This window comes from Chenopodium album, chromosome 24 (assembly GCF_948465745.1).
Source record: "Chenopodium album chromosome 24, dcCheAlbu1.1, whole genome shotgun sequence".
In the NCBI taxonomy this organism is placed as follows: domain Eukaryota; kingdom Viridiplantae; phylum Streptophyta; class Magnoliopsida; order Caryophyllales; family Amaranthaceae; genus Chenopodium; species Chenopodium album.
In genome coordinates this window covers 27,055,963-27,068,955 of record NC_137857.1, presented here as the reverse complement: position 1 = coordinate 27,068,955, position 12,993 = coordinate 27,055,963, and the positions used below count along the sequence as shown (strand labels likewise).

General features: G+C 35.6%; 1 protein-coding gene across 1 annotated transcript; it reads right to left on the bottom strand.

Annotated features, from left to right (window-relative positions):
* Nucleotides 1-1,957: 1,957 nt before the first annotated feature.
* LOC145612236 (protein BIIDXI-like) lies at nt 1,958-9,261 on the bottom strand. The gene is made up of 3 exons (XM_081667614.1): nt 8,845-9,261; nt 3,461-3,970; nt 1,958-2,687 (listed from the first exon to the last, which is right to left on the bottom strand). Exons 1-3 carry the CDS (start codon nt 8,927-8,929, stop codon nt 2,101-2,103), a joined length of 1,182 nt encoding a protein of 393 aa, XP_081523740.1. The 5' UTR covers nt 8,930-9,261; the 3' UTR covers nt 1,958-2,100.
* Between the last annotated feature and the right edge of the window lie 3,732 nt (nt 9,262-12,993).

The following is a 12,993-nucleotide window of genomic DNA, read 5'->3' as shown; positions in this document are numbered from 1 at the left end:
ATGTGTGCTTGCTACAAACGGAAAGAGGATGAGCAAATGGCTCTTAATGGACCCACATCCATATTTTTGGTGGTGTGATGTAGCTCACACTTGATGGGATTCACCTAATTAGGTGTGGAAGTGTGGCCGCTTCCTATGAGTATTAGGTGGGCTAATACTCTAGAGCACCTATGAGCATCTAGGCTGGACGCATGGCCAGTATAATGCGTCATCTTTATTCGCGAAATTTCAGAATATTATACATGTTAATTGTGTGGCTCAAAGTGACGAGTCCCTAACTCCCTATTGAGTTCAAGACGAAGGTCACTTGGTAGGTGAGGGATCATAGCTTGATGTCCATTATGTGTTGATTCAAGTCGTGAGACATTGACACTTATGCAATTGTTTTGTTTTGCCCAGAAATCATTTTTTCTTCTTTTCTTTTTCCTCATCTTTGAATCTGTGGGGGATTGTTGGAAATTCTTGATGAAAAAACAAGAAAAGAGTGGTATTAAAGTGAGGTACAAGTCCCACATTAAAAGAACCTAGACACTTGGTTTAACTAACCTAGACACCTTTGTGTTTGTAACGTATCTAGTCACTTGGCTAAATGAACCTAGACACCTTCGTGTTTGTGACGTATCTAGTCATTTGGCTGAATGAACCTAGACACATTTGTATGGTTACCATGCGTTGTTTTTCCCTATAAATACCCTTGCTCTCATCAGTCATTTTGACTACAAGAATCACTTTCTCTTTTCACAAAATTGCTAAACATGGGTTTAATCCCTTCGGGTTTTTGGGCAAGTATTCTGAATTCCAGTCGGGTTTGTGAGTGCACATGCACTGGGTAGTGCGGAATCAAGCATTGAGGGTATTATTATGGTGTCAAAATCTAGAGTGTACATGGTTTTTTTAGAGTAAAGAGACAAAGGCGGCAAGACCAACAACAAGTCCTTAACTCTTTTCGAAAAAGCAAATCTAACCCATCTGTTAATATGAGGTGCAGTACATACAAGATAGTGAAATCGAACCCTGAACTTATTGATAGACTGGCCACTGTGCAGCCTTAATTACTTCGAATGGTTTTGGACAGTACGAACAGTATGGGTGCTCCTGATCTTTACATTTTGGGAGTATTATTGATTCATCAAAGTCAAGATCAGTCATTTTGGTCCACAGATGCCTCCATCCTTTTGAAAGGACACTGGTTCTGGCTAGCTCTTTCATCTCTAGTTGAGATAGGATTGTCAACATAATATCTGCCGGCAATTTGCTGATTTGGTCCTCATCCTCTCCTTCATATATAATGGTCCTAAGATACTCCGCATAAGGTAAGAAATAAAACAAAGTATACATTTAGATAAAACAGACACAGAGGACAATTATCGACCAAATAACAAATTAGTATCATTGGGCTTCCAAGAAGGTAGAGCGAGTACTCATTGTTGATTAAAGTATAATGCCTGAATTGGATCAACATAAAGAATAAGGTTCAAGTTAAAATTATCACAAGTTCACAACAAATTTCGTCTAAGCTATCCTGTTCTTCAGGTGAGTAAAATAAGCTAAGCCGCACACAATAACATTAGGCTGCAGCTGCACCTTCTTCCCCAGTCACAATCTGAAAATCCTTAGTCTCCCTAAACCATGCATGATACATTTGTATGGCATTAATAGAACAGATGGTAGTTTTAGTACAAGTGAATGTTGGTGAAAGATCAAGATCTGACAAGACAAGGGCAATAACAAATACGAACGTTTACTGCGCTTGTTGTTATGGTATACCAGTAGTCATTGACTCATTGCTGCCTGGTTGCCCCCAATAAAATCGATACGAGTGGTAGCTGAGTGTTAATTAGCTCAGCACCATTCAATTAGTGGTAGAAAGGGTAACTACTAACTAAGCTATTACATTATTCTAACTTCAACTTGATGGATTAATTAATACAAGTACAAGACTCACTACAACTATATATATAATTAAAGCTTACATATTTATCACTAGCAGCTGTTATCTAATAGCCTTCGCTATAGTTCGAAAAGTTACAACCTTCTCATAATCATAAATATATATTTATAAATAACACCCCACTTAATAACTAACCTCTTAACTAAAATCTAGACCAAAATGAGGACAACAATCCAAAACCCAAGACCAAACATTCCAACACCAATTTTGGAAGAACCAGAAGCTCCCCACACCTTTATATCGTCCAACATTGGACCGCAAAGAGAGCTCATATGATCAGTCTGTGTGTTGTAGTACACACTGTAGAAGGCAATCCGGGTCCTGTCAGCCTTGGCAGTGAAGTTGAGGCCTTCTCGACGGAAGGTGGAGTTGGAGTCGGGTGTGTAATGGAAGTTTTGTGCTTGATCCCCGGCAAATGCCATGATAGCTAGGGGCTCTTTGCACTTATCTCCGCCTTGTCCCATTGAGAAGCTTAAGGTGTATTCTTTCTTTGGTGTTGTCTCAACCATTTGTGATATGATGCCTTCTTTTCCTGAAAGGAGTTCAATGGCTCTCTTTCCCTCAGGCACATCAAAGTGGTATGAATCCACGTATCGAACTGCACGGTTTGATTCGACAATCCAGCCTGGTAGTGGAGTGGTTTCCTCGTCGAGATTGGTTGGAATGAGGATGCCGAGGGACTCGTTCTTGAACAGCCATGGGCCTTCTTCGAAGTCACCATTTAGCACTACGTTACCTGTAAGCACAAAAATAATGTAAGAAGTGCAATGATTTTATATTTCCTCTGTTTTGAAATTAATATTTTCCCTAGTAATGGAATTAGTTGAAACTTGAAAGAGAATTATTCTCTATACATGCCATACTAATGTACTGTAACACATCGATGTGACAAATAATATAGGACTAAACTTAAAGACCTCATAAAAGTGATCAACTTGGAGTAAAAATTTGTTACAAACTAACAAGTTACAATACATACACATATCTAAATTTCATTATTATTAATTAGATTTTTAATTTAGTTTTATTAGTTTCTTCTTTATTTAAGGGAAAAAAAACACAATACAGGATTATAGTTCTCTGCCAGTTAAGGGGTTTGTTCATATTTACTGAACTGAGCTGAACTAAACTGATTGGAGCTGGACTGAACTGAACTAAACTAAATAGAGTTGAAATGAATATTTTATAAGAGAAGGAAATTAGGAACTGAACTGATTAGAGCTGAATTGAAATGAACTGGATTGAAGTGAACAGGCCCTAACTCTCTATGTCACCTTATTGTACACTTACCGTTTTACAAGTTAAAACATTCGTATGGAGTAAAATTTAACTTTATGCAAAATTTACACGAAGCATAATCCATACTTGAACAAGATTCACATAATATGATTTTAATGCTTATATAGTGATATGTTATAGTCAAATTTAGAAATCTTTGGGCCTAATCAAGTGAGTAAAGTGCATGCAAAAAAGTGAAAAAAGCAAAAGCAAAAGCAAAAAAAAATATACCTTTGGGCTTATCAGGAACAAACATCTTCTTAATAGCAACATCATCAATAATAGGTCCGCAAGTGGGGTCCTCTTCCATACCAGTATTCATCAACACCAACTTAACATCCTCATCATCAGCTTCAAAAGCCCAAGCATACGAATCCCACCCTTGATCAGTATACACTGTTTGTAGATCAACGGCCGAGGATGCACGAGTTGGAACCACAGAAACATTAAGTGACTCAAGTTGAGCACAAGTACGTGCAGCACTAAATGTAACAGCATACACCGAGCCTTTTTCGACCTTTAGATCTTGTGTTATTTGAGCCTCGTTGCCTAATCGGACGGCGTGTGTTCCTCCTGGGATGATTAGGATCATAGCACCTTGTTTTTGACCTGAGGAGACTAGCTCTACTGTGCCATTTGATTGCCATCCTGGGATTGTTGTTGGTCCGTCTACTATGCCATCGTTTGTGCTTAGGAATCCTCCTGCTGGTTGGGTCTCAAAATCTCCATTTACTAATAGACCTACAGAATTTAAATTAAAGGGTTAGTTTAATTTAAGTATACGTTAATCATACTTAATTTACATAAATTAGTCGTACAAGTATTAAGGAAAATTTGTCACAAATAATTTTTTACTCGTATAATAACTTTTTCAACTTCGTATAACTATTACATGATATACTCCGTATAAAAGAAAAATGTAATGTACTTTGTATTCACATGGGATCCTACTAAAGTTGTCTTACGAAGGAGTTACGGAGTAATAACTATTTTTAAAAAATTTACTAATATAAGTTAAAAGGTTGAGTCTTACATCAATAATCATAAAATAACTAATACTATCTCCATTTCATATTATTTATAACAATTAAACATTTTCTACTCACAATATGTTAAATCGTTGTAAAATTTGAAATGGAGGTAATATAATATCTTTTACTTGTCGCCCTTAGCTTAAAAACTCCACGTATACTCACAATACTTTTCAATAGTGAGAACAAGAAAGCATTTGAGCAAACGACGAGTAAATAATACTACCTCTGGTTTTTATTACTCGCAACAAAGGGGTATTATTTGTGAGATATAAAATACTACCTCCGCTTCTTATTACTCGCAACAAAGTATAAATTTGCGGAGGCCGAGGCAAAATATTGAAAGCTTGATTATGGAAATATAAGGGTATATGTTTAACTATTAATCCAACAAAAAAAAAGGGAAAACAAATCCAACCTTAATTAAACTAAATACCCCACCACCACCCACACCACCAAGCAGCAACCCAAGCCACCCACCACCACCCCAGCATCACCGAAACCACCCACCCACCACCACCACCCAGCACTGAAATCGACGAACCTAACACCACAAGCACCACCGACGCACCCCAGCACCACCACGCCACGAACTGAGCAAAACCCAGCCGCAGCAACACACCATACCATCCTTGAAAACCCACACAACCACGAAAACCGTAGAAACCACCACCACCAACCAAGCGAAACCACACAATCTTGAACACACCAACACGAAAATCCTAAAACCCAACACCACCGACCCACAAACCATGAAAATTAAATACCCCACCACCACCAACCCACAAACCACGATTATCCTAAAACCCACCACCACCACCACCAACCCAACGAAACCACTCAACCTTAACCCACCACCAACCCACAAACCCATGACGCCACCACAACCACGAACTAACTTACCACAAACCCAAAAACCCTTCTCTATCATCAATTACAACATTAATTGGTCAAATTTAACCATCAAAACTCTAGAACTCTAGATCTAGAGTTTTGATGGTTAAATTTGACAAAAAAACCTTCAAATTTGGGTTTTATAGCCAAATGAGGAAACAAAAGGCAAAGGAAGAGAGAGAAAACAAAGGCGGCGATGTAGGTGGTGGTTTCCATTGAAGATGTTGGTGGTGGTGGTCGGTGGTAGTGGTGGTGGTGATGGTAGTGGTTTCCATTGAAGGTGGTGATTATGAAGGAAGAGAGAGAAAACTTATGAAAGAAGATGTTGGATGTAGATGGAGGGGAATGAATTAGGAAGGATATGGTGATAAGGTGAAATTAATTAACCTTAGAGATTAAGGTAATAAGAAAAAATTTATAATTTAATTAGGATGTTTATAAAAAAAGTAAGGGTAAAATTGTCATTTTATGGTCAAAAACTTACTAAAAAAGGAAAGAAAGTAACTTGTTGCGAGTAATGTGAACCTTCTAAAAAAGGAATTTGTTGCGAGTAATAAGAAGCGGAGGTAGTATTTCTTTGTTGCGAGTAATAAGAACCGGAGGTAGTACTACGAAGTAATATCTCATAGTAAAAGATAAACATTCGAGTGTATAATGGCTAATGAAGCATGGAATCCAAGACAAAAAAGTGATATGATAGTGCCGTACAGAGCAAGGCGTATGGGACCAATGTTTGTCACATAGTCGTAAACTCATTCCCCGTTTTTCTGCCTGTCATTGACCATTAACTTCATCATTTTATTTTACTAGTATTTGATTTTATTGGACAAACTAAAGCTAGTTCATCATCTAATTTCCGCTTAAAAGGTAGTACTCGAATCTCCATAACAACCTTTGTTTTTATCGGCTCTTCATAGAAAGAGACTTGCCCTTTACTGTGTTGTTCATCATTGTTAAAGATAAATTTACTAAAAAAATTTGGCGGGAAACTCTACTATTTTCTGTTTGGCTTCTTTTTTAATCAGCACTTTTGGTCCTACTGCATAGTGGTCGAGATCCAAAATCTATTTCTAATCGATATCACTGAAGAAAATCAAATTTGAGCAAGAAATTAAGGCCGAAAAAGGTCTTATTTCACGAAAAAGGGAGCCTATTCTATGAATTGTTCGTACTTAACTAAAATTCTTATTCTGTAACACTTAATATTTTTGTTCTTTTTTAGAAGTTCTTTACACATTTGAGAGCTTTTATCTACGGAAGTAGTATTAAGGAGCATATACGATACACCCCTTAAAGACCAACTTCGGCAACTAGGTCTAGTTACACAGGCAAGGCCCAGGGAGAAATAGACGCAAAATTAAAGTGCAACATGAAAAATTGCGTATGGACTCATATCTATCAAACTTTTCTAACTCAATCAACAAAAACATATAACAATAATTTCAAGGTACTATTGATGGTATGTACTCTATAGTTACTAGTATATGAGCAACAAGTCAACAAGCAACACAGCCGTGCTTAACATGGCATATAACAGCTGATTCAACACGAAGATTATTAAAGTGTTGGGCGAGTACTATCATATCATAATGTTAAATGTTTAATGCGAAGTACATTGGACTCAAACCAAAGATCATGTCTGCAAATTCTTTTATGCCTTTGTACATACTTTGAAGTCCTCTAGAGGCAACTTTGGTAAATTGACATATCAAAATTTATGACTTGAATGTACCTTAATGATTTGGTGAATCAAACACTTGGGAGTTTTCAGTTTTGGACCACAAAAACATTGAAGGATATGCAACCACTCTCTGTTGCCCTTCAAAGAAGGTTGCGAAAGTCAATTACGAAGTACTTAGATTCTTTACCTACTGTTATATAGAAAGAAATGCAATTGACAGCTACTTTGAAACTTAAGAATTTTAGAGTACTACGAGGTTAAAATGGAAATGCAATTGACATCAACATTTATGATCACTTCGCAATAATGCATCACTAACTTCCCATTTCACCCATAAATGGGTGTAAAGAATCACCAAACGAGATTCTAAGCTATACTATGACTCTCTATGGTCCTACAATCTTTAAGAATTTGAGTTTTCAACTTTCTAAATTTAAATGCATTGATGTTGTTGCGATGGAGACTACCCGAACAAACTTGATAATGCAGGAATAAGTTTTATGCCTACCAGTCTCGTTATTGCCTCAACTAATCTTCCACTTGACACCCAACTAATCTTGTCATATTCAGCTAAATGTCCTTCATTTGAATCAGTCTCTAGACTCTCTTCCTCCATTTTGCGATCTCAACTTTCGAGTAAAATCAGATTTTAACAGGACTACATTAATACGAAGTACATTGTACACCAAAGGAGTAAGAACATTTGGGGGCAACAACCAACAAGTTATATCCAACTATACTGTTGTACGAGTATGTGTACGCGACTCATTGTGTTTCAGTGAGTAGCCTTAATCAAGAAAAGTAACAATAAACGAACTCCCAAGTAAACACGGTTTGAGCTAATTTGACAGGACACTTAGAACTTTATCATCAATCCAAGATTGAAAATTTATACATGGTCCACTTAGCTTGAAAATTTACGACAAAAATCACTTCCATTTGCTGAAAGATCATCACACATGACACACAACAGAGTATTGCTCGTATTTTACAATAATGTTTGGTTGGATTTATACTATGATGTGAAAAGTTTTGGCTTCTTTCTGTAGTTAAGCATAGTACTTCAAAGAAGTTGGTCTATCCAGTATCCACTACTATCAAGTTGTATCAAACTATCAATGCCTAAATAATCTAGACAAATGTAAAAATTATAGTACCTCCGGTCCAATTTACTCGCAACAAAAGAGTATTATTTGTGAGACATTAAATATTCCTTTATTGCGAGTAAATTGGACCGGAAGTAGTAAATTAGAATTTGAAAATTTTATACCAATACAATCTTATTATTTTATTAAGTAACAAGATGGACATTTTAGGGTAGCATTTTTGTACTAGCTTGAGTTAATATGATACGAAGTATTAGTCGAACTACGTCGTACAAACAATGTGGTGGTCCAAAACTATGTAATACGGAGTAAATTAGACCTGATAAATTGATAATAACCACAATGACACAATTTATACAACCTACAAAATATTGGTTTTGGACCATACAATAATTTTTCGTTAGATAAAGGTCAGACTATTATCATCCAAAGTATGTGTAAAATAGAACAGGAGTAACACAGTTTATCAGCTATAAGACCACAACAAGCACCAACCATATTCAAGCCATATACTCTTAACAAAATTGCTCACACTATAAACAAATACTAGTATAGAAAATTAAGCACTTTATCAATTTACTTACAGTGTTATCACGAGTACTGTACTGAAAATCGGAAACTCAAAAGCTCTAAAACACAAACATACTACCCCATTTGAGCGCAATATGCTCCGAAATTAAAACATAATCAAATACAACAATAGCCATTAAGAAATGTGACAATACTTTGACATATATTCCCGACATTCTAAAATAGTATACGCGACAACTTTTTTCGAACACACATTGCATTCATACATTGTTATCCCAGCTAATATATAAGAGTAGATCTTCACCATTAAAAATGCAAAGAACTAATTGAAAACACAAAAAAAGCAAAAAACAGAGGATTTAAAAGGCGTACCATCTTCAATAGCTGAAGCAAAATTAGCAACCAAGAAGAAAAGAATAGCAGCAGCAGCAGCAACACAGCAGGTTGTAAGTGCCATTTTGTGTAGTGAGCGGCAGGAGAAGAGTGAGTGTGAAGAGTGAGAAAAAAAATGGGGCAAAAAGAGTGTCGTTTTATATCATCAAAGATTCCATGCTTAATGACCACTATTATGATTAATGTTTAATTAATTAACTTTAACTAAAGGGTTTAAGAATAACTTTTTAATTTTTATTTTTTAATAATATTTGGTTTTGGGATTAATTTAGAAATGGGTTTGAAAAGAAAAGGATTTTGTTAGGGGTATTCTCGAGTTGATGAATGGATGAATAAACACAAAGGAAAAGTTGAAAGTTGGTATTAGTGTTCCCACTTTCGAAGTTGATGAATGAGGATCATTTTTTCGGTGGAATAATAATATTATAAGTTAAAATTTTTGTGAGTCTCCGTGTTTTCAGAATTGGGACCTACTTGCGGGGTTTCACCTTCTTGGCTTCTTGGAGAATGGGTCCCGGTGCACGAATGAATACGATATTTTTTGACAGCTATCATTTTTGTCGCTGCCCAGAAAATATGTCTCAAGTAACGTTACATTCCCTCCGGATTTTGGTAACTTTACCAATTTTTAATTATTACCGGTTAACTTTTCTTTGCCCTACAAAAATTACTACCTCTGTTTTTAATTATAGAGTATGGCCCTGTTTGATTCACCTTAATTTTGCTGAACTGAAATTATTTTTATTGAACTGAACTTAATTTTACTGAGCTGCAATTATTTTTACTGAAATTAAATTATTTTTACTGAACTGAAATTATTTTTTGTGATTTTCTATTATAATTCTTCTTTAAGAAAACTGAATTTTACTGAACTGAACTTATTTTTACTGAACTGAAATTATTTTTGCTGAACTGAAATTAATTTTACTGAACTGAACTTATTTTTACTGAACTGAAATTATTTTTACTTAATATTATTTATTTTAAGGTGAAAAGAACAGGGCCTAAGGGTCTGTTCTGATTTAATGAACTGAAATGAACTGAATATTTTATAAGAGCAAGATATTAGAAACTGAATTGAATTGAACAAAACTGATAATAATCTGAAGAAAACATACCCTAAAGTACAGATATTGACATATTGTCCCTATACTTTGACAAAAATTAAATGAAAGTCCCTCAAATTCAAAAAGTTTGAAATTGGTCCCTCAGACACCACTTAGTAGTAATTTCGGTAGCTTTTATGACAAAACACGATAACTGGGCAAAGTTTAGGGACTTAATAGATGAGTTGGCAAACAAAAGAATGAAAGATTAGGGACCTTGCCTAGGTGACGTGGCACTGATTTAAATTAATGTGAAAGTTTAGGAACTTATAGGCATAGCCGCATAGGTGGCATTAGATATAATCACCCAGCAAAGTTCAGGAACCTACAGGTATAAGTGGCAAAAGACATCATTATTTTATTAAATGGTATATTATATTTTCGAAAATTAACCATGACTTTTAAAAATTAAAAAATTTTATGAATATTTAAAATAAAAAATAAATAAATAATTAATTAAAAAAAAATGACCACACCACCAGCCCAGCCACCTCTTCCCCCGACACTGCCATTCCCTCATCGCCGCCGGTGTCTAGCCCACCTTCCCTATGGGCGCAAAAGTGGCAAGACTAGGCGACCTCCACCCCGACATCCCCAACCCCCGCCTCCCCCTTTCCCTAAATCGACCCCATCCTTTCCCCCGTCTCGAGTCGCACCCCCCAAGACCTCCACCTGAAACAACCCAAACCCCTACGAGAAAGCAAACCCATTAGGGTTTGAATGGTTTCAGGTGGAGGTTTTGGGTTTAGAGGCGCTTTTTGGGTAGGGGAAGGGGACGAGGTTGATTCAACGGAAAGGGGGGAGTTGTTGAGGTATGAATTGCGCGCGCGACGAGAAAGTGTAAGTCGACGCCCCGACAAGGAGGAGGTTGGCAATGGAAGGGGTGTTTTTCAAAACAAATTATTTTATTCTTATTAAAAAAAAAAACTTAACTATAATTAAACATATAATTAAAATAAAATAAAATTTTAAAAAAAAAGTATGAGAAATATAATAAGTAACTTACTAAATAATTTTCCCATAAAAACAACTTCCATTTTAGTTGTATCTGAAGGGACTAAATAACTTTCCAAAAATTATCAAAGTGCTGAGAAGTCATTGGGGATGGAAGTTGTTGTTGTAACATTACATATCCAGTTTTAACCGAATATGTCCCTAAAGGAGTACGAGACCAGTATTGAAAATCTTGTTTTGTTTCCACCGGTGGTTCTATAGCAAGTATTGTAGCCGCAGAATCTGATTGGAAGCATGACCTAACCTTAGCAGCATCCCAAGATTCAGTTTGGGGATTAGAGAAATAATTAACCGTCCAATCCTTTGACACATGACAGGGTTTTCCGCTCAGACTCTTCACCTCCTCGACCAATCCTTTTGCAAGTTCTGGAAGTACTTCGATCACATACTCTCCTTATACAGGGTGATCCTACTATTACACCTTTTCACACTCCTTGCTCAATTCCTACCTACACAACGTCACCAGGATTTTATGCAGGACAATTGGGGGAATATGTTGATACACCAGGGATGATTTCAATTCAAATAGACAGTTCGTGGTTTGCAGATTCAAATATAGCAGGGATGGGTTGGTGCATGGATAATCAGGACGTGACTAATAAGAGGATTAGAGGCGGCAGTAATTTTGGGTTATGTACTACGGCGTTACACTCAGAGGCTTTAGCTTGTTTGTATGGCCTTCGTTGGGCTTTAGGCGCGGATATTCAGTCAGTCACCATTTTTACTGATTCTTATAATCTGGTTACTCTCCTTAGTGGTGATGGTCAAGGTGACATTAATCTACTTTGGATCATTCACAAAATTAAGCTGATGTGGGCTTCTTTCAGACACTGCGATATTCATAAGGTGGGTTCACTGAGCTCGCCAAATAGCGGCTGAAGCAGCGCAACTTTCAATTTGTTTTTCTATTAATAATATGTAATTTGTTTAAACCTTTGGCCCAAAAAAAAAATTATTATTAAATAATTCATGATTATCAAAGATAACACTTATTTTTGTACCAATTCACAGGAAAAATAAAAAATTGGGTGTTATCAAAGAAAATTTCCCTTTATAAAATAAGATAATGAATTTTACTAATTTTCCAGTCCATCTTGTGTGCGATTGGCCACACCATGTGGTCGTTTGTAAAAGAACAAAGTAACTCTTATAACATTAACCAAGTAATCGTAAGCCCTAATAATACTGGTCAAGTAACCCCAATAACAGCGGCGGAGCCAGGAATTTAAACGGGAGGGACGGACTACAAACGTCCCATAATTTGACAAAAAAAAATAAAAGATACTTGAACGCTGCACATAAAATGTTTATTATGGAGTACTTAAATTCTAAATAAAAATCCAAAATGCTTAGTCATATATATGATCAAAGAAAGATGAAAAATAATTACCTAATTTTTGGGGTTTCATTCTTTTAAACATGATTTGTCATGAATCGGACCGATTTTCCATTAGTTAGACTAGTTCAAATTAGATGAACTATTTTACATTTTATAATTTAATTGAGAAATATAAATCAATAACCAAATAGTATGTTTAAAACTATGGATTTTGCATAATGTGTAAATATGAAAATTTCAATTATAATAACTTAACAAAACATTAAAAATTATTAACAACCTTAACAAAATAACAATATTTAATTCAATATTTCAAAAAAATAACTCAATTAATCCGGTGGTAAGAAACTTGTTATAGAGTTATAATTTGACTGCTATTAGATGTAACAAAGTATAGTCTCATTTAGGGCATGTTCACATTTATTGAAATGAGCTAAATTTAACTAATTGGAGCTGAACTGAGCTGAAATGAATATTATATGAGAGAAGAAAATAAGGAGCTGCATTGAACTGATTGGAGCTTAACTAAACTGAACTGAACTGGTTAGAGCTGAACTGAACTGAACTTAAATTAAGTAAATGTGAACAGACCCTTAATTATCATTAAGCAAACAAATTAAAACTAAAATTACCATGGTAATCCACAAACTATGAGGAATTAGTCCATAC

Bases quoted from the DNA above. Each gene is read 5' to 3' on its own strand.
- LOC145612236 (XM_081667614.1), bottom strand. From the start codon at position 8,929: ATGGCACTTACAACCTGCTGTGTTGCTGCTGCTGCTGCTATTCTTTTC. The intron at 3,971-8,844 runs GTACGCCTTTTA...TAAATTCTGTAG, and splicing joins TGCTTCAGCTATTGAAGATG to GTCTATTAGTAAATGGAGAT. The intron at 2,688-3,460 runs GTATATTTTTTT...TTGTGCTTACAG, and splicing joins TGTTCCTGATAAGCCCAAAG to GTAACGTAGTGCTAAATGGT.